This window comes from Melospiza melodia, chromosome 11, assembly GCF_035770615.1.
Source record: "Melospiza melodia melodia isolate bMelMel2 chromosome 11, bMelMel2.pri, whole genome shotgun sequence".
Classification (NCBI taxonomy): Eukaryota; Metazoa; Chordata; class Aves; order Passeriformes; family Passerellidae; genus Melospiza; species Melospiza melodia.
In genome coordinates this window covers 16,103,823-16,126,517 of record NC_086204.1, presented here as the reverse complement: position 1 = coordinate 16,126,517, position 22,695 = coordinate 16,103,823, and the positions used below count along the sequence as shown (strand labels likewise).

The 22,695-nt window shown below is 44.6% G+C and overlaps 1 protein-coding gene across 4 annotated transcripts in view; it reads left to right on the top strand.

The window, feature by feature from the left end:
- LRRC8D (leucine rich repeat containing 8 VRAC subunit D) overlaps positions 1-6,897 on the top strand; it is a 51,967-nt gene extending 45,070 nt beyond the window's left edge. For all 4 annotated transcript variants that reach the window (XM_063165744.1, XM_063165741.1, XM_063165742.1 and 1 more), the window contains one exon: positions 1,260-6,897. In XM_063165744.1, the coding sequence (XP_063021814.1) occupies positions 1,262-3,823 (2,562 nt within the window). In that variant the 5' untranslated portion in view covers positions 1,260-1,261 and the 3' untranslated portion in view covers positions 3,824-6,897. The remainder of the gene's footprint in view (positions 1-1,259) is intronic.
- Positions 6,898-22,695: the final 15,798 nt, after the last annotated feature.

Here is a 22,695-nt window from a genome sequence, read left to right as displayed (position 1 = left end):
GCTGCATGTGTGCACACAAGCTAGATATTTTTCTTTAGAAATGGCAACTTGAGTCACAAATTCAGCAGTCAAAATGATGATTTTACCACATCCTGCTTGCGCAGGAAGCTTATTTTTTTTAAAGCTGATAAGTTGATTACTCCATTTTTTGTCAAAACAAAAAGCAAAGCAAGTTGCTTAAAGCTGCAGAGAGGTTTGGATTCCCCATGGTCAGTTTGCTGCTTTGTCTCACGTCCATATGTTTAAGACAAAGTGAAAGCCTTGCAGTCAGCTCCTGTCCTACTGTACTAACTGGCTTCCTGTGATCACTAGATGTGGTAATATCTGAAAAAATGTTTTCCCTATTAGAAAGAGTTGTGCAGTTTGTTCTTGGTTAGCTGGGTTAAATCAACTGGGGAGAAAAATGTACACAGTACCAATATTTGGTCCAATCTTAGAATAAATGGTTTGGGTGAGAAGGTTCCTAAACATAGTATCTATTTCCAACATTACTGCCATGGGCAGGGATGCCACTCACTAGATTAGGTTGCTCAAGTCCCCATCCAACTGTTTTTTACTTTAAAATATCCAAGTATATTAAAAAGGATTGTGCCAAATGTTCACATAGTGACTGGAAGGCTTTCACTTGTGCTGCAGTGATACTTAAAAGGGAAAGGAGCCAATCAATCTGATAAGACATGCAGATGCTCAGGGGGAAGGAGTGGAAGATACCGTGTTGTGCTAGATTAAAACAAATGAGAGACCTTGCTGATGATGTAACGAGACCTAAAATGTGCTGTCCAAGTCATGAGCAGAGTGCAAAGTATTGAGAGAAATGCTGTTTTGTTTAAATGCAAGGTACTACAAAATACTGTTAGTGCTGGATATTTTGTGCTCAGACTTAAGCAATCATTTATACAGAATTGGATGTTGTGCTCTGTAGTCTATTGTTTCTCTTCCTTTTATTAATATATATCAGATACAGTATTATACCTTTCAGATATTTCACTTGCACAGAGCAGGCTTCAGTGCTGTGAAGTGGCAAAGATACATAAACATGGCGTGGCCTGAAGTAAGAAGCCTTCTGTTTTGCTAAAATACTTCATTGTTTTGGTTTTGGAAAAACTGTTAAGTGGCATGATGGAAAATATACAACAGGCAACAAAACATTACAAAAGAGAAACCTTCTGAGGTTGTGTATGTCAAGCTGGGATTGTTTTTAAATGGTAAAATTAATGCCCTCAGTCAATAACAGTGACTTTGTCTTTGTTCTCTTGTAGGAATGTTTACCCTTGCAGAAGTTGCATCGCTCAGTGACATCCAGCCAACTTACCGTATCTTGAAACCATGGTGGGATGTATTTATGGATTATCTCGCTGTTGTTATGTTAATGGTCGCCATTTTTGCTGGAACCATGCAGCTGACAAAAGACCAGGTGGTCTGCTTGCCAGTTTTGCAGTCTACTGTAAATTCAAGAGTGCAGCCTGATACAGCAGGGAAGGCTGACTTCACCACTGTTGAAACAACCACTGGTCAAGAAGAAGCATCAATGAGAACTGTTTCCTTTGCCCCCACTGTAACACCTGACATTCTTCTGAGCAGAGCTACCCCTTCTCAGTATCAACCCACTGAATCAGACCAGGAGCTGAAGAAGGAGCAGAAAGATTCCTCAGGCCGTAAAACAAATTTGGATTTTCAGCAGTATGTATTTATTAACCAGATGTGCTATCATTTGGCTCTTCCTTGGTACTCAAAGTATTTTCCCTATCTTGTTCTCATCCATACTATCATTTTAATAGTCAGTAGTAATTTTTGGTTCAAGTATCCCAAGACTTGCTCAAAAATTGAGCATTTTGTGTCTATACTGGGGAAGTGCTTTGAGTCTCCTTGGACTACAAAAGCATTGTCTGAAACGGCATGTGAGGACTCTGAGGAGAACAAACAGAGGTTAACTGGTGCCCAGTCCCTGCCCAAGTATGTTTCCACTAGCAGTGATGAAGGAAGCCCAAGTGCCAGCACTCCCATGATAACCAAATCTGGCTTCAAATTTTCAGCCGATAAGCCGATGATCGAGATTCCCAGTGTCACGATTTTAGATAAGAAAGATGGAGAACAGGCCAAGGCGCTGTTTGAGAAAGTCCGGAAGTTCCGGGCTCACGTGGAAGACAGCGATCTGATTTACAAGCTCTACGTTGGCCAGACTGTCATCAAGACTGTCAAGTTCATATTTATTCTCTGCTATACTGCAAACTTCGTCAACACCATCAGTTTTGAACACATCTGCAACCCAAAAGTGGAGCACCTGATTGGCTACACACAGTTTGAATGTACACACAATATGGCTTATATGTTGAAGAAGCTGCTTATCAGCTACATTTCCCTCATCTGTGTCTATGGTTTTATCTGCCTCTACACGCTTTTCTGGCTGTTCCGGATACCTTTGAAAGAATACTCCTTTGAAAAGGTCAGGGAAGAGAGCAGCTTCAGCGATATCCCAGATGTCAAAAATGATTTTGCATTTCTCTTGCACATGGTGGATCAGTATGACCAGCTGTATTCGAAGCGATTTGGTGTCTTTTTGTCAGAGGTAAGCGAGAACAAACTGCGCGGGATTAGTTTGAACCATGAATGGACTTATGAAAAGCTTCGGCAGCACGTCTCCCGCAACGCCCAGGACAAGCAGGAGCTGCATCTCTTCATGCTGTCAGGGGTCCCTGATGCAGTGTTTGATCTGACAGATCTGGATGTGTTGAAACTGGAGCTGATTCCTGAAGCGAAAATTACAGCCAAAATTTCCCAGATGACAAATCTTCAGGAGCTTCATCTGTACCACTGCCCTGCGAAGGTCGAGCAGACTGCCTTCAGCTTCCTCCGGGACCACTTGAGATGCCTTCATGTGAAATTCACAGATGTCGCAGAAATTCCTGCGTGGGTGTATTTGCTCAAAACCCTCCGTGAATTGTATTTGATAGGCAACTTGAACTCTGAAAATAATAAAATGATAGGGCTTGAATCTCTTAGAGAGTTGAGACACCTTAAAATTCTCCACGTGAAGAGCAATTTGACCAAAATTCCCCCCAATATCACAGATGTAGCACCACATCTGACAAAACTAGTCATTCATAACGATGGCACTAAGCTTGTGGTACTCAATAGCCTTAAGAAAATGACAAATGTTGCAGAGTTGGAACTGCAGAACTGTGAACTGGAGAGAATTCCCCATGCCATCTTCAGTCTCTCTAACTTACAAGAACTGGATTTAAAGTCAAATAGCATACGCACAATTGAAGAAATTATCAGTTTCCAGCATTTAAAAAGATTGACTTGTTTAAAGCTGTGGCACAATAAAATAGTCAGCATTCCTTCATCCATTACTCACATAAAGAATTTGGAGTCTCTTTATCTCTCCAATAACAAACTTGAAACCTTACCTGCCGCAGTGTTCAGTTTACAGAAACTTCGGTGTTTGGATGTAAGCTACAACTCCATTGCGGTGATTCCAGTGGAAATAGGTTTGCTTCAAAATCTTCAGCATTTTCACATCACAGGAAACAAAGTCGACATTTTGCCAAAACAGTTGTTTAAATGTGTTAAATTGAGGACTTTGAGTCTGGGACAAAACTGTATTACCTCAATCCCAGATAAAGTAAGTCAGCTGTTGCAGCTGACTTACCTGGAACTGAAGGGAAACTGCTTGGACCGTCTGCCAGCTACACTGGGGCAGTGTCAGCTTCTCAGGAAAAGTGGGCTCGTAGTGGAAGATCACCTCTTTGACACTTTACCCTCAGAAGTTAAAGAGGTGTTGAATCAAGACACGGGCATTCCCTTTGCTAATGGGATTTAGACTGAGGTGAAATGCTCTGGTAGCTGACTTCCAAATGGCAAATGATAAAAAGTATGGCAACTGTGAGGTCATCTGTTTTAGAAAGCAGAATTCCTTGGAAGGCAGAATTACTAGCAGGTTTAGAAGTGCAACTGAGTGTTCAATGTTTGCAGTGTTTTAAAAGTTCATTTCCAAAATTTTTGAGAGGATAAAGAACCTTAATAATCTCAATTCTTTTTTCCTTAAATTGTTTGTAACTTGGATGCTGCCGCTTTTGAATGTTTACAAATTTGCTTGCCTGCTTAAAAGTAAATGATTAAATTGATGACCTTTTCTTACTATGCAAGTTATTCCTTAAGGTCTGGTTTTACTTTAGTGCATTATGGGGAGACAAACCAAGGCTAAATGTTGTATGTGGTATGGGCCTAACAGCACTTGAAACACAGGTTGAATAGTGTTGTTAGTGTTTACCTGTCCTTGGCAAATAAAACCAGTTTGGCTGTGATTTGAACTGCACCAGAGCCACCATTTTCCTGCATTAAGGTATGTGGTTTCATAGAATCATTTAGGTTGGCAAAGACGTGTAAGATCATTGAGTCCAACCATTAACCTAACACTGCCAGGTCCTCCATGTCCCTAATCACTATGTGTTTTTGTCGAATGCTTCTGGGGATGGTGATTCCACCACTTCCCTGGGCAGCCTATTCCAATGTTTGACCACTCTTTCAGTGAAAAAAATTTTCCTAATGATCTATCTTAGCACAACTTGTGTCTTTTTGTGCTACTGCTTGTTACCTGGGAGAAAAGACTGGCCTCCACCTCACTACAGCATCCTTTCAGGTAGTTGTAGGGAGCAATAAGGTCCCTCCTGGGCCTCATTTTCTCTGGGCTCAACACCCCCAGCTCCCTCAGCCAGTCCTATCAGGACTTGTGTTCCACACCTTCACCAGCTCCACTGCCCTTCTCTGGACACTCTGCAGTACTTCAGTGTTTTGCATCAGTCCAAGTGTGTTTGCCATCATTCTCAAAGCCTCACGTTTTTGGGTGAGATTCCTTCTGTGGAAGTCCCTCACGCTGGCAAAGGCTGGTCACCTTCCTGCAGCTGATCTCCCCCTCAGCCTCCACAGTGCTCCTCTGTCCCTTGCAGCAGTGGGTGGCAAAAGGCAGAATATTGCCGTGTGGCTTTCAAGTTGGAGATAGTTTTGATGTTTGTCCTCTTTGGGAAGGTGACTTTGAAAGCCATTAAACACCAAGTGACTTTACTGCTCATGTTTTGCTCTTCTGAGTTTTTATCTGGAAAACTCGAGGCGTTTTATGAGTTGGTGATTGTTCTGTTTCACTGCCCTGGCTTAGGATGTGGGGCGTCATCTCCATTTACCAGACTACTAACAGACATAAGATCTGCTTTTTCACTTAACCGTGATTAAGCTTTATCATCTATTGTGGTGTCTTCCGCACCTGGGCTCTACCATACCCAGCCCAACTAATCTGATGTCTTTGAAGACTTACTCACTGTTAGAAATCCTCACTGTGTGCCAGATAAGTCATCCAATAAAGAAAAAAAGCAGACAGCAGTGAGCTTGGGTTTGGTCTTTTTGTTTTTGGGTTTTTTTGGCCTTTTTGGTGGTGTTTTTTTTTACTCAGAACCATTAGAGAAATATAATCCATTAAATCTGCAAAATCATCAGTTGTAAATCTCAGTCATTTACATTCCATGTGTGCAGAAAAGAAGTACTATGCTGGGAGATGACTGCATGATTACTCATGGTTTAAACACAATTCCCTATTGTAGTGTGGTCAGGACTGAACTAGTCTGTAGTTCAGGGGACTGTTCTTCTCACACACAAATCCTCATGCACAGTGATTTCCACTGTAACTTCACCAGAGCTGCCCTGACTTACACCACTATTAATGAGCAGATAGCTTAGGCCTAGAGGCATTGAGCAGGCAGGAACATTTCAAATACTGCTCTTAGAAGTTTTGAATATTTTATTGTTAATAATTTACTGTTAGTCATGCTGAGAGGACTCTTCTCAGCTGTAGGTAGCAGTCTCTGAATACATACCTGCACCACATGTTTATGTATCTCAGAGGACCAGTTTATGAATAGTGGTTTTCCTATTTCTCATGGGGATACAGTCTGTTTTCCACTTGCCAGCAGGTAGTAAACTTGGGATGTTGACAGTTTTGCAACACCAAGTCACAGGTTAGGCAGAGTACTTGGAGTTACTGATCTGTTCTCCACTGGGAAACTTAGTGCAAATCCTCAGATTCTTTTTTTTTAAGTAGAAGTTAAGGCTGCAGCGGACTTTTCTTTTTTTAAGAAACTCTTTCATTTGTTTATTTTTTGCACATAGATCACTTTAAAATTGCTGGACTATTGACTCTTTAGAGAAACTGTGGACTATACTATTGGTGTATGCTTTGTATTTGCTGTTGAGTGTCATTTCAGTTTCCAAGAAATTGTGTGTAGGAGGGAGGAAGAATTGGAGGACGACAAAATGATTAAAATACTTAGAAAAATAGTTATATTTTTAATCTTTTTCCCCATTTTTTTAATAGCAGAGTCGCACAGAACGTGGCTGTGTATTGATCTAGTTTTTAAAAGGTGTTTTTGGTGTTTCTGATTCTCCTGCTGGCCCTACTGATGTTCAAAAAATAAACCCGTGTCTAATTCATATGACTATGTTATACTCAAAAATTAAACCCATGTGCACTTAATGAGTATGGTATACATAACTTAGACCACTGTTTTGAATAGTTAGTAGCCAACTGTATGTCTTTAGATAATTTCCTCCAAAATAAATGTATGTTAAAATTAACATACTTCTAATGCTTGCTTAGCATAAGCTCCATTCTTGTTTCTAAGAGATCTTTCTCAGAGTGGGGAGGACCTTCCCAGCACCCCCATGTCACCTCCCCCCAGTCCTTCCTCCTCTTTGTGACTGTTTATAATGTTCCTGTTTCCTGCGTGTCAACTGACACAGTTTTGCTTTAAAGTCTTGGAAGTTCATCTCTTTTCCATGTAAGGCATGTGAAATATATTTTGCATTTCTATTTGATTTAATAAATAAGATGTTTATATCTTCCTCTAATCTATTTTTTTTAATGGGTGAAAAGTGTGTTTGCATAGTAAACTCTCTGATTTCAAGTACCTCATGCTGAACTTGTTCTGTGGTGCCTGTACTCTAAGAAATATGAAGAGGTATGAGTTGCTGCTCCCAGTAAATCCTGTAGGTATGTTTCTATCTAGAATGCAGTACTTCAGATTTTTTCTTTTCATGTACACAATCTAAATGACCTAAATGTTTTTATTTGGCTAATCAAATTCTGCAGAACACGTGTATGGCCCTGGAAGAAAAACCTGTGTTTGTTCAAATGAGAGGAAGTAGGAAATTGCCTATTCTGTTTGCTTCTGCCACTGTAACTCATTTTGGTGAAGGCCCTTTAGTTTTCCAATTGACCTTTTGGAAACTGCTTCCAATGATGCAAACTGAACAATGACATTTCTGGGCAGGCATCAAGCCTCTTGGTTTAAGGGAAGATGCTGACACTCGTGAAAGGCTCTCTGCTGCTACCATAAATGGCTTTGCAGTCCTGAGCTGACCTCCCTGGTAGCAAAGCAGGGTGCCCAGGTGCTGTACATCTTGTCTGAGTAGGGGGTTCTGATTTGTGGGCTGCATTTTTAATAAAAATCTTACAGAAATAGCCATATATTGTGTTTCCATGGATGTGCAGAGAAATCAATGGTGTATGGTTACATGGAGGCAGTGGATTAGATTGTGATTCCTTTACTTAGGTTGACCAAAGCAGGTGCTTCTGTAGCTGTGCTGTTGACTGTCATTGTCATTTCTTACAGGATCTGGCTTTCAGACTTCTCAGTTCACAAGACAGGGAGTTGAGCAGGAAACCTGACAGTCCCACATGTAACTGCTGCAGCTTATTGTGAACTTGACAAATGGGGCTTCTGTTGAGTCTTTGGGTTGTGACCCTGTGAAGGGTGCTAAACATGAGAACAGAAGTCTCAGATTTGCTGAGGGATCTCAGTATTGATAGTAGAGCCAGGGGCACAGTGGGCTGAGGGGAGCAGAGCCATGGGCACAGTGGGCTGAGGGGAGCAGAGCCATGGGCACAGTGGGCTGAGGGGAGCAGAGTCAGGGGCACAGTGGCACTGGGCTGAGGGGAGCAGAGTCAGGGGCACAGTGGGCTGAGGGGAGCAGAGCCATGGGCACAGTGGCACAGTGGGCTGAGGGGACAGAGCCATGGGCACAGTGGCACTGGGCTGAGGGGAGCAGAGCCATGGGCACAGTGACACAGTGGGCTGAGGGGAGCAGAGCCATGGGCACAGTGGCACTGGGCTGAGGGGAGCAGAGCCATGGGCACAGTGGGCTGAGGGGACAGAGCCATGGGCACTGGGCTGAGGGGAGCAGAGCCAGGGGCACAGTGGGCTGAGGGGAGCAGAGTCAGGGGCACAGTGGCACTGGGCTGAGGGGAGCAGAGCCAGGGGCACAGTGGGCTGAGGGGAGCAGAGCCATGGGCACAGTGGCACTGGGCTGAGGGGAGCAGAGTCAGGGGCACAGTGGGCTGAGGGGACAGAGCCAGGGGCACAGTGGGCTGAGGGGAGCAGAGCCATGGGCACAGTGGGCTGAGGGGAGCAGAGCCAGGGGCACAGTGGGCTGAGGGGACAGAGCCAGGGGCACAGTGACACAGTGGGCTGAGGGGACAGAGCCATGGGCACAGTGGCACTGGGCTGAGGGGAGCAGAGCCAGGGGCACAGTGGCACAGTGGGCTGAGGGGAGCAGAGCCAGGGGCACAGTGGCACTGGGCTGAGGGGACAGAGCCATGGGCACAGTGGCACAGTGGGCTGAGGGGAGCTCATCTAGGCAGCTGTCACCAGTGTGATGGGATTGTTTTCTATGCAGCAGCTGGCCTCAAACCATCATGGACCATGGCACTGCTTTTCAGTCCAGAGCAAGGAGGAATGCTAAGCGTTTCCTGTCTGTAAGCTGTGGATTTGTTAAAGGAGGTAAAATGCCTGAATGATTGTGAAAAACACAAATCATGCCGAAATTATGTCATGTAGAAGGATTCAAGAGGCAGTCCCATCATTAGCTGCATGGCAGAGCCATGTCAACATGTTTCTAATGTGTGATCCCGGCACAATTTGATTTAGACAGCAAATCACCATCAGTCTGGGCAGGACTAGAAGTTACCTCAGGATGTCTTTAAGCCTGCCACCCTGCCTCATGCAGAACTAAGGTTTCCTAACTCATTACTGCCATTACTGTTGGTCAATATTAGAATGGGCTAGACAGTGATGGAAATTCCACCTTCTCTAGGCAGGCTGTTTACTTAATCATCTCTGTGTTGAAGAAGCACAGCAAGAGAACTGCTAATGCTCTGTTTAAGGCAAATCAAATGCTTAGAAATATATTGACCTATTAGCTTGCAGAAGTACAGCCAAACAGACTGTGGATACGCTGTGTGGATATGTTGCATCCTGAGCAGTTTGGGCAGACTGAAGTTCAGGATTCCTTTGAGAAAAGCCCTGAGGGACAGCTTGCATCAGGTCAGTTACAGATACAGCACAAACAGTTCTGCTTTCCAGTGACAGCAGGGCCAACGACCGTGCAGTGCATCCATGACTGGTCTGCCTTGTCTTAGCCTAGAAACTGATATCCTTGCCCTTGCAAAGCCTGGGTGCTTTGTTTCTTCAGAAAGACATTTTATGAAGGCATTTAAATAAAGTTTATTGAGCAAGTTTACTGTAGGAACATGCAAATTGATCCTTAAGATTACCAAATTTGAAAGATTTGAGACTAGTTCTGTAGTGATTTTGACCCTGGCACTAATCCCTTGCCTCCCTCTGTGAATTGATGAAATTACTGCACAAACTAATGATTTACCCAAATGGTTGGCATTTCAGCACTACAGCAGAGTTCCCAGTTCAGGCTGGCTGCTTGTGCTTATACAGCGTGCTCAGCACTTAAACCAAAGGCATCAAACACTGAGGTTGCAAAACCCTGTGGGTTCATGCTGTTACCAATTTCCCAGGACAGCAAATCATTCCCCATGCTGCTCAAAGGAGGGTACGCTGTGTCACTGAGTGCAGTTGTTTCTGTAGCAAAGATGAGGCTGTAGAATTAAGCTCAGAAAACAGATTTTCCAAGCTGATTACAAACACGCACTCTTTCCATGATAAAAGTCATGAGAGATGTCATTTCTGGCTGAGATGCTAAAAATAGTTCCTGTAACTGAGCCAGGCATGGGTGCAGAAGTGGCAGCTCTGTAATGCTGCACATCAACACAATACAACTCAAGTGAGGATCTTTAAAACCACACACCCTGGAGTTTGGCCAGGCTGCATCTCTCTCCCTTCCCTGAAGAGAACAGCCCCTAAGCCCTTTTGCAATTACTATCACTGGGACCTTTGTTCTGTCTTGCCTCCGACAGCACATTGCCCCTTGGTGCTGGAGGTAACACAGGGTTATTGCTTTAATGATGACTATTTGGGAAGAAAGCCATCTTCTAAATTAACTCCACAGTTGCTTGCAGGAAGTCTTCCAGCACAGAGCAGGTCTGTTCCCATAAAATGAACATGCCGTGCCCATAAACAATAAAATTTCAAGTTAGGACTGGGTTGTGTAGACCGTTAGGAATAAATGCATGGACATGTTGCTGTTCTGCTAATCAGTTCTGGGTATTTCTGCTGCTTCACGTGGTTTGTGAAAATGGATTTTAAAACCATTTTCCCTAACACCATGCTGCAGCAACTCTGGAGCCAACCTTGTTGGCCTGGGGAAGGCAGGCTTACCCCAGAGGGTGTTGCTGGAGGTGCTCTGGCAGAGCTGAGGTGGGAGAAGGTCTGGGTGTTGTGGCTGCTGCCAGCACCCCATGGAGGGTTCACTCTTCTGGGGAAGCCAGATTTACCTCACTCCTCCTGAGACATCTATGGGAGATGCCATACAAGAAAGAGTGTGCCCTTAACCACAAAATAAAGGGAATACTGTTGAATGAAACATGCAATGTTTCTCTAAGATGAAGATTGTGATAACAGGAGGAAATGCAGAATGAGTGGGAATAAATGGTCCTGAGAGGAGGTAGAGCCCCCACCTCTGGCTTGAAATTTCAGAAGTTTCAGAAAGATAAGTGTAAAATCTGGAATGTAAGTTACAAGTGCTCCTGCCTAAAGCCAAGTTCAAATTCTCATGGTGCTGTATGACTTTGCCATTTTTTTCTATTTTGTTTCCTGGAATCTGTCCCCTCTGGCTGTCAGAGCAGTGGCTCAGGGTGCCTGTGCAGCTGGCTGCTGAGATGCTCTCCGTCCCCTCCTGCTCCGTGCCAGTGTCCGTGATAAGCCCATCCTGGCACTTCTCCCAGCAGGGCCCTCCCCGGAGCTGCAGCCCTGCCCTGCAGGGAACCCCGGCACTGCCGGGGCCAGAGCCTAATCTGGGAGCTGCAGCTTCCCCCGAGAGGGATTGTCCTCCTCTGGCCGGCAGGCGGAACCGGGTGGGGCAGAGCTCTGCCAGCCCGCCTGAACCTCCCCCAGCTCCCGGGGCTGCTCCATGCAAGGGCTGGGGCAGGGGCTCCTGTCCGTGTCCAGCTCACACAGCTGGGGGAACCACCTTCTTTTGCTGCCCTCCAAGGAAGGGGCTGCCATGACATCCTTACATTGCCATTTCCACAGGCATCCCCATGGCTCCTGCAGTTTTGTGTCTCAAAAGCCTCCCATGTCACTGTTGTGACATTGGCTGTGTGTTTCTAACCCTGTTGAGGGAGGATGCAGAGAACACCTGATGACTGTCACAGCCTGTTCTGCAGTGAGTGCTTCTCCCCCACCCTTATTTTTCTCTGCTCTGGGTTAAACCTCCTCTTTCAGTAGTTTGTAACTCCTGTTTCTCTCCTCTCAATCCTCTCAGTTTACCAAGTTTGATAGAAGCAGTGTTGGGATGTGGGACGCGGGCTGAGGCCTCCCAGTGTAGAGCCCTGACCCTAAGGATGGACACACAGCCAGAAGGAGTCTCCCCAGGAGTGACAGTGTCACCCAATGTCTGGTTTGCCCACCCTCCATGTGGCCACGACCTCCTGGTGCCCTCCACAGAAAGGGAATTCAGAGATCATTTTCAAGGTGCCTTTGGTCTGGGGCTGGTCAGGGCAGTGGCAGGATGTTGCACAGCGTCTGCTGCCCTCGTTTGCTGTTTGGCTGCTCTGAGGTCCAGGGATACATCTGAAGGTGGTGGTTGGTCTCCAAGCCCTCCAGGCTATTACCTGTAATGACAGTTTTATTGTGGAGCTCTTCCCACACTGTAGCTGCAAGAATATCCTGTGGATATAAAATGCTGGCAAGTGGGGACTCCTGAGTGTGTATCCAGGTCTGTAGGGCTGTAATGAACAACAGAGCTGGAAACCAGGTGCCTTCAGGGCCTCAGGTTTCAAGCTACTGAAACTGCGAAATGTGCTTAACAAAAAGCAAAGGCCAGCTGGGTTGTAAATTGCTCGTTGTCAGTATCAGTTTGTGTATTTGAGACCTATGAAAATGCCAGCATGATCTGACCCAGGAGAATGAGATAGGTTTCTAGCTGTCTTTGTACTAAGATCTCTTTAAGTAAATTGGCTTTAGAGTTGAGTGTGTGTGCGGTGGCGCTGTCCCTGCGAGTCAGCACTCGTGTGGATGAATAATTGTACTTGGGAATGTTCCTCAAACCTTCAGAGCTGTCTGTGGCTGAGTGCATGTTCCTCTCACCACAGATTTCAGCCTTCACCCAGAGCACAGTGGTGTTTTCCCCAGGTGCTGCTGATCTGAAACCCCAGGGATTCAGTGTCGTGTCTGCAAGGCAGAGGTCAGCTCCAGGAGCCCACACAGGCATTGCACAAAGGAGCTTCCCCTCTCAGGGACCTCTTCTTTCAGTTTAGGACCAGTAAAGCTGACAGGCTGCAGTTTTGAACTAGAACTCTGCAGAAGAGGGCTTAATTAAAACATTTTTCTGAAGTAATTAAAAAAATGTGAAATAATCATGTAGACAGCAGCTAGAGCATAGTTTGAAACCTGCCTTTCTCCTCCCTGCCTGGAATTCAAGTGAATCTTGGCCACATCTATCCCAGAACAGCTCCCAGCCAGGCTGTCTCCGAAGGAGTTGCCCCCCAGAAGAATTACACCCACTGTGAAGGTAATTTCAGAGGAAGGCAGGCAGGGTTATTGCCCTATGTACAGGTCCTTGTGCCTGTGGAGCTTTGTTTGTGTTTCTTCTTGCATTGATCAGCCTCAGCAACATCTTTAACTCTGAACAGATTTGTTTAATTAAATGTTTTTAACATTCTTTCACAGGGCTTCTAAGTGCTGAGTGCCCCAGAGGAGCTAGCAGCAGACAGCATGGGTTGTGAAACACTGAACAGCCTTGTTGGGGCTCTGAGGGTCCAAAAAATAACAATTTAGCTTTACATTCTGCTGCTCTCCTCACCAGAGTGAGAAGGGGCTGTAATGGAAGAGACCTCAGAGATGTAGCATTGCTGTGGCTTTGTTAGGCAGCAGTCAGTGCTCCTGAGAGCCTGAAGGGCTGCTGCTATTATTAGCAAAATGGGGGTGATGGTGTGATTAGCTCTGTGCAAGACTTGAGTTCAAAGAAGCTTAAAGGATGGACAGATGCACACTGGACTAGGCATTGGATATTATAAAACTACGTCAGTCCTGTGTGATGTGGAAAAAAGTGTGTAGATGCTGGTTCTCCATTTGTTATCCTGCTGGCCACAGCATTTCCAGTGCTTAACAGCAAATGGGCCTGAGTGTGAGCTGCTGCTCCTCTGTGTATGGGAGTGGAGCAGGTGGGCTGCCTGGGATGGATTTCTCATGCTGTGATGTGTAGTGGGGCTGGGTCATTTACAAGGACTTGGGTTAAAAATGCCCTGAGCCCCAAGATCATTGGCCCTCAGCAGTCCCACTGCCTGCAGGGGTGTCTCCTCCTGTCAGTAACTGTTAATGACACATTTTGGAGAAGAAAAACAACTCATTTTAGTACAAAAGTATTTTGCTGTGGTGCTGTTTAGGAGGTTTAATGTGAAATGCCTTGCAACAGGATGTTGGGGATGATACGAGTTTTCTTGGTCTCAAGAGGATGCAAAGGAAATTCATGGGAGAGAACTCAAGGGAAGATTAACAAATACATGGAAACTACCTCTGCTGTGGTAGGCCCTGGCTTGTGCCCTGATTTCCCTATGATCTGTCAGGAAGGGAGGTTCTCCCACAGTGTCGTGGTGCAGAGCATCTTCCCATCAGGAGGCACCACAACTACAACGTGCTCACACTGCAGGGCACACAGGATAGCCACCAGCCTCAGGCATGGCTTCAGCTCCTCCATCGTCACACCTTTATTACAGGCTGCTTGGGATAACTTTGTGTGACAGGAAAGCTAAATTCCCTGTCCTTCTCTGTCTCGTTTTTGTCCATCCTTCAGAGCATGTACTTATTTTGCTTTTTCCAGACCAGCCAGCGGTGTCATCTGGGCACACAGGCTCCATCTGCTCAGAGGGGAGAAGCTTTACTCCTTGGTGTAAGCCACAGCCTTTGATAGATACTTCTTTGATTGTGTCACACAAACGCACCCAAATGTGCTCCCGGTTTGGGGGCTCCTCCCCGGTGTCATGGTTTAACGATGGCGCAAACTTGTCACTTCCTTGTCAACCCAGGACACCCGTCAGGACTCCTCTCCTCCCTGCTGCTTGCAGGATGCTCCATCATTTGCTGGCTCCTGAGTGTTCTGAGCTTGTGTGGCCTTCCGGGACTGGCTCCAGTGTGGGCAGGAGACAAGGATGGGACTTCAGTCACTGCAAAGGATGGCAGAGGATATTTGAGTTCTACTCCTGGTCACAGAGGGGGAGAAGGGACTGCCAGATACCCCCATTGTCCCTGATTTGTGCTAAAGACAGGCATGTCCTTCTGGCCTGACACATGGAGAGGAAGGGATAGATGGCTGGTGTCTGGCTTTTGCTGATTTTGTCTCTCCAGAGCCCTGTCCATAAAAGGGCTCAGATGGGGCTCCTCCACCTCACGTGCATGCTGAGGGGTGCTGAGGGGTGTGCTGATTTTGGGGCAGAATGAGCCAACAGTTTCGGAGCTCTTTCGAACTGACTTAAAAATGCAAAGGTTTTTTCAGACTGAGCAGACAGAGACCTACTGTCTCCTGGAGCAGGCACATTTGGAGATGCAGCTCTTGTTTCCTTCTATGAGATTTTGCACAAAGGCAGTGGCAAAGTGGCTGTCAAAGGCCAGGGGATGGAAATTTCCTGTTTCTAATGTTGCAGGGTTGAAGTGAGGCACAGCTTGTGAGATTAATGCAGTGATTATGAGGAGTTTGGAACTGGTCCTAACACATCACAGAAAGCAAAGAAGTCCTGCAGTTCAGTGTGCTGACTGTTCCCAGGCTGTTCTGCCTCTTCACTGCTCATCTCCTGAAGCTCTGTCATACAAAGCATGTGGTTGAATGAACTCCAGTGAAACAATCCTAAAAAATCTGGGTTGCTTCTCAGAGCTTCATCGCTAACTGGGGTAGAGGTAAACTGTTCCTGCTCTAACCCCTCTTAAAGAACTTTTACCAAAATGTTTGTTCTGAATTCCTTTAGCTTCACATTCAAAATTAATTGAAAGTTGTTTTTTTTTCCAGATGACTCTTTTGAAAACTTCAGACTTGAGCCATTGTGCATGGTAGCTCTGATTTCAACCTGCTAAAGTTTGACAACAATATCTGCAGTTTTTTATTTTCTCTTCCCTGTGCGTTTTATTTTGGTTTCTTCTTTTTTGCTGCTGATTTGGAACAGGAAAAAATTCTGGCTAAATTCTTCCTCCCGAATAAAATCTAGTGCAAAACTTCTCATCTGAAGGAACCATTCTACTGTATCGTCCTGTTAGTATGTGGGGAACATTTTCTTCCTGAACGGATGTTACTGTACATTTATTCTAACTTTATCAGAAAAAAACCCACTCTCTAAAATTCAGGGCTCTTCTGGAGATGTTGCTATCCTTCATTAACTAATTTGCTGTTTTACTGAAACCACAGAATTGTGGGGAGCATTTCTGTGCCAGGCCTTCTCAATGCCCTGGTTGTGCTCAGGTAAGTACTCAGTGCTGCAAGGGTTGTACAACTCAGTCCTTCAGCTTCTGTAAGTATCTTTTCACAAGCTCTAACATCAGGATTCATACCTGCAATGCTTTTACTTTGATGCAGTTCTCTTAAGTAGTAAAGCACTGTGCATGGGGTGTTTATTGGGGAAACACTGTGGCTTCAAACTCTGCAAGTGAAACTCTGTTTTATTGATTTTCACTGTTCCAGGCATACCAAGAGAAAATAGAAACACCGTATACAGTGTGGATCTTCAGATGCCATTTGGGGATAAATATTTACATGAGTTACAGGTAAAGAAATGTGCTTGTGGCTGAAAAGAAAGTCCAGTCTTTATGTTGTCCCCCTGTCTTTGCTGATCTGGCTCAGCCAGGGAAATAGCAGTGAGCACATGGCTGGTCAGCCCTGCCCTGGCACCCGGACCCAGAGCTACACAGGGAGCTGAGAAGGGAGGTCACTGCTTTGCTCTGCTCTGTGTGTTAGCTGAAGAGGAGAGCCAGATGGTGTATTCATTCTGGGGAGGGAGCAGTGGACACAGCCTGCTGGGAAAAGATCCAAGCCCATCAATTCAACTCCCATGAATGGCGAGCGCATCGATTTAATCCAAGAGAGCTGGAATTGACAATGCCATATCCACGGTTGCTGATATACAGCTTTGCTTTTCTTGTGACTTAGAGCATCTGGAAAGTAGCTTTGAACTAATAGCTTGTATGTCTGCTTTCAGGAGGGAACTGGTGAAAGTTCATGCAGAGACATTTGCTCTGGCACAGCCCTCATGAGGCTGGAGGAATCCTGAGCAGATTGGGAACTGCCTTGGTTTTGGTCAGCTTACAAATTTCTTTAATTTGCTGAAGAAATCATACCTGACAGGGCTATAGGATTTCATAAACAACATTAATTTTCTTTTTCCCTATTCTTACTTAGATCCTCAGGCAAAGAAGACGTGAAGTTTTAATTCAAACCCCCACATCCTACAGTTGATCTCCTAGGTGTCCCAGATTTAACAACAGGTTGATTTGGTTTCTGTGTTTTAAAATACACATGGAGTTCTTTGACCTTTTCACTTGAGCTGAACTTACATGATAAGGCAGGGTATGATCACAGCACAGTTTCAGTGCTGCTGCCTTTTGCTGGTTTGACCAGCAGTGACTTGGATGTCAGCAAAGGGTCTTGAGACTTTCTACTTCAAAGGTCTGTAAAAATACCTCTCCTACTGGCACACCCCTGACTGTGCACACAGGAACCCCACCTTCACTGGCTAGTAGGTGGCTCCGATTTCCCATGCTTCTGGTGCCAAGTAATTTTGCAAATTTTTTTGTGTAACTTGGATGGAAAGTGATATTTCGGTATTTTTTTCTGTTATTGCTGATTTTGCTCTCCTTCCCCTAGTATATATCTTGGAGAGTTTATACATCTTAATGCAATTATGCAAAGGGAGGTGATGTGCAGTGGAAAGGAGAAAGTGGAAAAATTTATATAGGCCTCCAGAAATAACACAGAAATCTTTTCTTTCTTTTTTTTTTTTTTTTTTTCTTTTTCTGTAATACTGAAAGCCTGTTCCAGGTGAGTAAATTAAAAGTGTTTGTTAATAATACACTGAGAAGACAATATAAGTGTATGGGTGTCTGCTAGGAATGCCCACCAGGACAGGATTCCGCCTCCAGAAGCACTGCCAGCAGAGAATTCTGTGGGTACATCCAGGGGTTTTCCAGGGGACAGACACTGGGATGGTCCCTTTCAAATGCCATCTGATGAATCACACTTTTCTGAGGTGGTTGTGGATCAGTCTTTGGCTCTGCATACAAATTCCACCGAACAAGTGCAGTGCAGGAAAAATTCCTTGAACGTAATACAAGGATAAAGCCACAGCCAGCCTAGCCCACATCAGCTCCTGGAGCAGCCAACTCCCACATGGACTCTGCCCCACAGGGAGCCTGAACTGGCCTTTGCTTGTGGGTGTGGGCTGAGCAACCAGAGTGCTTGGGGCCAGTGTGAGCCCTTGCCCACGGTATGTACATTTCCAAAACCTGGTATTTTGTGTGCAGGAATGCTGCAGGAGGCAAGACAAGCCCACTGCTTTGTGGAGCACTAACCCTGGTGTTCTGGGTCTCGGGGCCTAACTTTATGTTAGATGTATATGTTTGCATTTGATTATTGCCTCTCATAGAAAAATACATAAACAGATACCCCTCACACTGCAGCTCTCTGCTAGTTTGCCTGTAGTTGCTGGAGTCATTACTGTGAAGAGAGAAAGAAAAAGGAAGAGAGGTGTATCTCAGCCACAGGTTAGATCTGGTTCAGAGCCCATAACAAAACCAGTTCACCAGTGCCCCTGTGTGGGGACAACTGAGCTGGGTGAGAATCATTGACAGGAGGGGGGAGTGTATGTGTCTCTTTTTTGTTTGAATCCTGATTTGACAATTCTGTCACAGAGTACTTAACGTACACCACTTAGAAGGTTAAAATACAAATCTTCACAGTTCCCTCCCAGAGCTACCTAAAATACTTTTGGGATTTGTGCAGGGGAATCTCAGCAGTGAAGGGGGTGAATCCATTAACCTAGCAGTACATGTCCCTTGGTAGCAAAATTAGGTGAGAAAACTGCCTTTGAATCCCCCATCACCACAATACACACTCCTGCCCTCTCTCAGAAATTCCCTTCAGGAGTGCTGATTCAGCTATTTGCGTGACTGCACATAAACTGTATGAAAGAATGAGATTTTCAAAAGCCCTCAAAAAGGGGGAAGTTGTGCATGTGTGCAGAAAAACCATGTTGTGCATCCACATTAAGTTCTATAGTTGTGGTTATCTGCTCTTAAAGTGTTTCTGGATTGGCACCACAGATGATGAATCTTGCTGGAACCATGTGCCCAACAAATATATGACCCCGGAGCACAGAGCTGAGTGAAATCCACGTTTCACAAGGATTTTTGAGAGACAGCCAGCACTGTTTTCAAAGTGCTCTCAAATATTGTGGAGGAAATGTTGACAGATACTGCAGATACTGATGAATATGCTCAGGCTCTGTAGAGCATCTCTACATTCATGCCAGGACTTGAGATCCAGAGTAACAAGTGAAGTGCAAGAGGAGAAGGAAGGAAAAGCTGCTAATGAGCAGATGCTTTTATCATTTCTGGACGAGCTGCTTTGGCCTCAGCAGAGACAGCTGTCTTCTGGCAGGCAGAGCTGCACTGCAGAGCAGAGCAGGCAGAGTTACCAGGGCACAAGTCATTTTCAGACCAGGGAAGAGCTGAGGGGATGTGAAACCTCCATCAGTGCCAAGGCACTCATATCCCTGACACCCTGAGGGCTGCTGCCCTGGCTGCTGACACATGGAGGGTGGCACAGCAGCCACCTTTTGCACTGAATAAACTTATCCTGTCTCCAGACCAAGACTCCAAAGTGAGTTTACCAGTGCAATTATTGAGCTAACAGAGTGTGTAATCATCAGACATTTCACAGAAACTGCAATATTTGTATGTGAGGCTCCTCACTGTAGATTAACTCAAAGCAAAACAAACGGGAAGCACAGAGAATCATTATTTTCAGCATTAAATTTTCACGTTGCACTCCATACAAAAATCTGATTCAGAAACGTGCAGCATATGTAAGTTTTATGAGCCTTGAACAGTGAAGAGTTTGCTCAAACTTCTGTCATCCTTGAAGTGCATGGGAAGTAAGCATGAATGCAGTGTGAGAAAGAAGCTCTAGCTGTTTACTTGAGCTTTAAGTAACAATAAAGACCTATAAATAAAAAACAAGAAAAAATACTGCTCAGTCACACTGAAAAGTCCGAGAATAAAACTCAAGAGCAAAGGCTCAGAAAGTGGCTTGCAAGTGTAAATATCTAAATACATGCTCAACCTTTTTTGTCCCCCTTACCCTTTTAAAATGTATTTTAAAAGTCTCTGTGACTGCATGGCAGTTTTGAGGAAGGAAGCACAGGCGCATGGGCAGTCTTGTACCTCTGTGAACAGTTCCTGTAGGAAACCCACATCCGAGCCTACTGCAGCATGAAAGAAAAGGAGCTGGGTTTGTGCTCCTTCTGATACAGAATTACCTATACAGAAGGTTTGAAAAATACTGACAATGAATATGTATGTTTGTGTTAGTTTATTGTCTTGTTGGGCTTTTTTTCTTTTTAAGGAAAAAGAAAATTAGGAAGGGGTATGGTACAGGCATCTCTAACATGGGAGCAAATGGGCTCATAAGCAACTGAAAGAAATGCTCCAGGGCATAAGTGGGCTGACTGAGAGGCAAAGAGCAATGACAGCTCCAGTTCTGTCCCTGCTCAGGGCACCTACGCAGCTCTGCCACCCAGGGTGGAGGCTACAGGGCAAAGAGCCCGACCAGAGTCCCACACACCTCTTGCAGCACTTTTCTGTGTGCTTAGATAACAACTAGAGCTGGGCGTCAGGGAGTGCAAAGTAAAAACAAGTTGTAAATATAAAGAGCAATAAGCATAATTGCTAATGTTTTTTGTATTTGCATTCAAGAAAAGTAAAGCACTTCACTAATAATTTGACAATTACTAGAAAGTTGTTCTGCAAAGATCCTTTCTCCTCTAGGGCTGTGTCATAATGAAGCTGATATTCTGTCTCTATTCCCAACTAACCAGTTGTTGGCAACCATGCCAAAAACCAGCCCAAACCCTGAGATGGGTTTTGTTACCCTAAATTCAGTGTTCTACTGTTGCCCAAGAGTTACAGCAATGACTGTCTCTGGCAAATACCCACTGCTGCTGGTGGGATGCTGAGGAGGCTCCAGCAGGGCCACCCAGCGTGTGAGCTCCAGCAGGTCTGTGTTATGGCACATTTGAGGGCTTCTAGTCTTTCCTCAAAAGGAGCTACATAAAGAAGTTTGTTAAGTTTGGTTGATTTTTAATCTATATTCTAAGTGGGTTTTTTCCCCTGGAGGAAAGGAGAACATGATTAGTTTCTGCATATAGGATGTTTCCACTCCCTCCTGCTGAATTTTAGGGCATCTTATATGCTTGTGTTCTCAATATATGCATTCAGAGAGCATATCTGAGCTTTGGAAATCCATATTATGGCTCTGATTTATGCTGTGATGACAGACATAAGAGCCCTGAAATCAGTGTGGCTCTGGATGGTTACCATGGTTCTTCTGTGAAGCTGGGATGGAAGGATCTGCTTCTATGTTAATACCTAAAAAGAAACAAAGGGGATTAGATTTCACGTTCTAGAAAGAATCAATGTAATTTTCATGGTCCTGCCCTACTCTCCATCATCCTAAAATGTAAAGAAGGCTACTTCCTGAAAATGTCAAGTGTCAGTGGACATCCATGTTAAATATATATATATACACATATATACATACACACACACACACATACATATAAATAGCCTGGCTGTGAACACTGCTTTAATGGTACAGGGGAGAGGTGCTGTTGGAGAGATGTACTCCTGTAGGTTTAAACATTATGTTAGCCACACCTGCTCTAAACAGGGTTAATAGACATCTTCCATCAAAGGCCAGAAGAACCCTTTCTCTTCTTTTCAGTAAAATGTAAATCAACTCCACTGCAATTAAACTGTGTTAGTGTTAGGCCTCCACAATTGTTGGTACCTGGTTGCTAACCACTGTTCGCAGCGATGGATAGTTATTAGACAGATTTTTTTCAGGTTTTAGACAAAGCTTTAAAAGGAAGGGCAGAGGAAAACACAGTACTTGGGAAGAGGAGGAGAGGGTGTGGGTAGTCACAGCACTGAACTGCAGAAGAACTGTATTTCACAGTAACCGTGCTGCTGTTTGTTCTTGGAAAAAATCACTCATTGTTCGCTTATCCCTGCACTGCTCTGAAGAATCTACAAAAATCCCCCAAAAAACTGAGAAAACAAACCCAAGGAAACACTAGAACATGAATACAAGAGCAGAATGTAATTGTACAGGGAGATTCTACACTGAACTGAAACATTCATGTTTTGATCATTGAGAACAAATGAAGTACAATGCTGGTCTGTTCCCCTTCTCTTCTTATGTCTCCATTTTGTTTTACTTTGCTTAGCTTAGATTTTTTTTTCCTTTTTGGAGTCCTGCAGGGAGAAAAGAAGGAGTCTTTGTTTTAAAAACTCTGAAACCAACAGTGGCCCATTGATCATAATTAAGTCTAAAATAATACGCTTTTGCTGACCTGTTTGTATTGAATCCAAAAAATTGTATGTTATACCTGTAGTTTTGATCTGCCCCCAGATCCAGTTTCTTCTCCTTGAGCTTCTGGTTGTGGGACAGTAAGCCCAAATAAACCTCTGTGTTTTCAGGGCTGTATTTCCTCTTCTGTATGAAACCAAATTTTTCATAATCAGGTGTTCTCCTCGGCACATTTCTTTGACAGATGCCTCTCCCCATAACAACCATCTCTGTTGTCAGTAATTTCTTCACACCATGAAAGGACACACAGGACAGCAGTAGTCTTCACAGCAACACTGGAGAATTGCATACAAATTTCAAGAAATCTTAACATGATGTGCATGGGCCCAGTTCAGAACCTCCTGAAGTCCATATGAAACTGCTGATTTCAACGATCACTCATGTCTTCAGGGGCTGCTTCTGACTTTTTGAATTCAGATTTTTAACATAACAAACTATAGAGGCTTAACCCTGTGCACCCCTGGAAGTCTAGTATACTCTAATGAGTAATTTTGCTGATGATTAGTCACATAATAGGTATGCTTTTGGAGAATAGCGGAGAGATTCACAAAAATATGTATTTGGGCATAATTTCCTATGAATGAGGAGTGTTAGATGCTATGGACCTGCTTC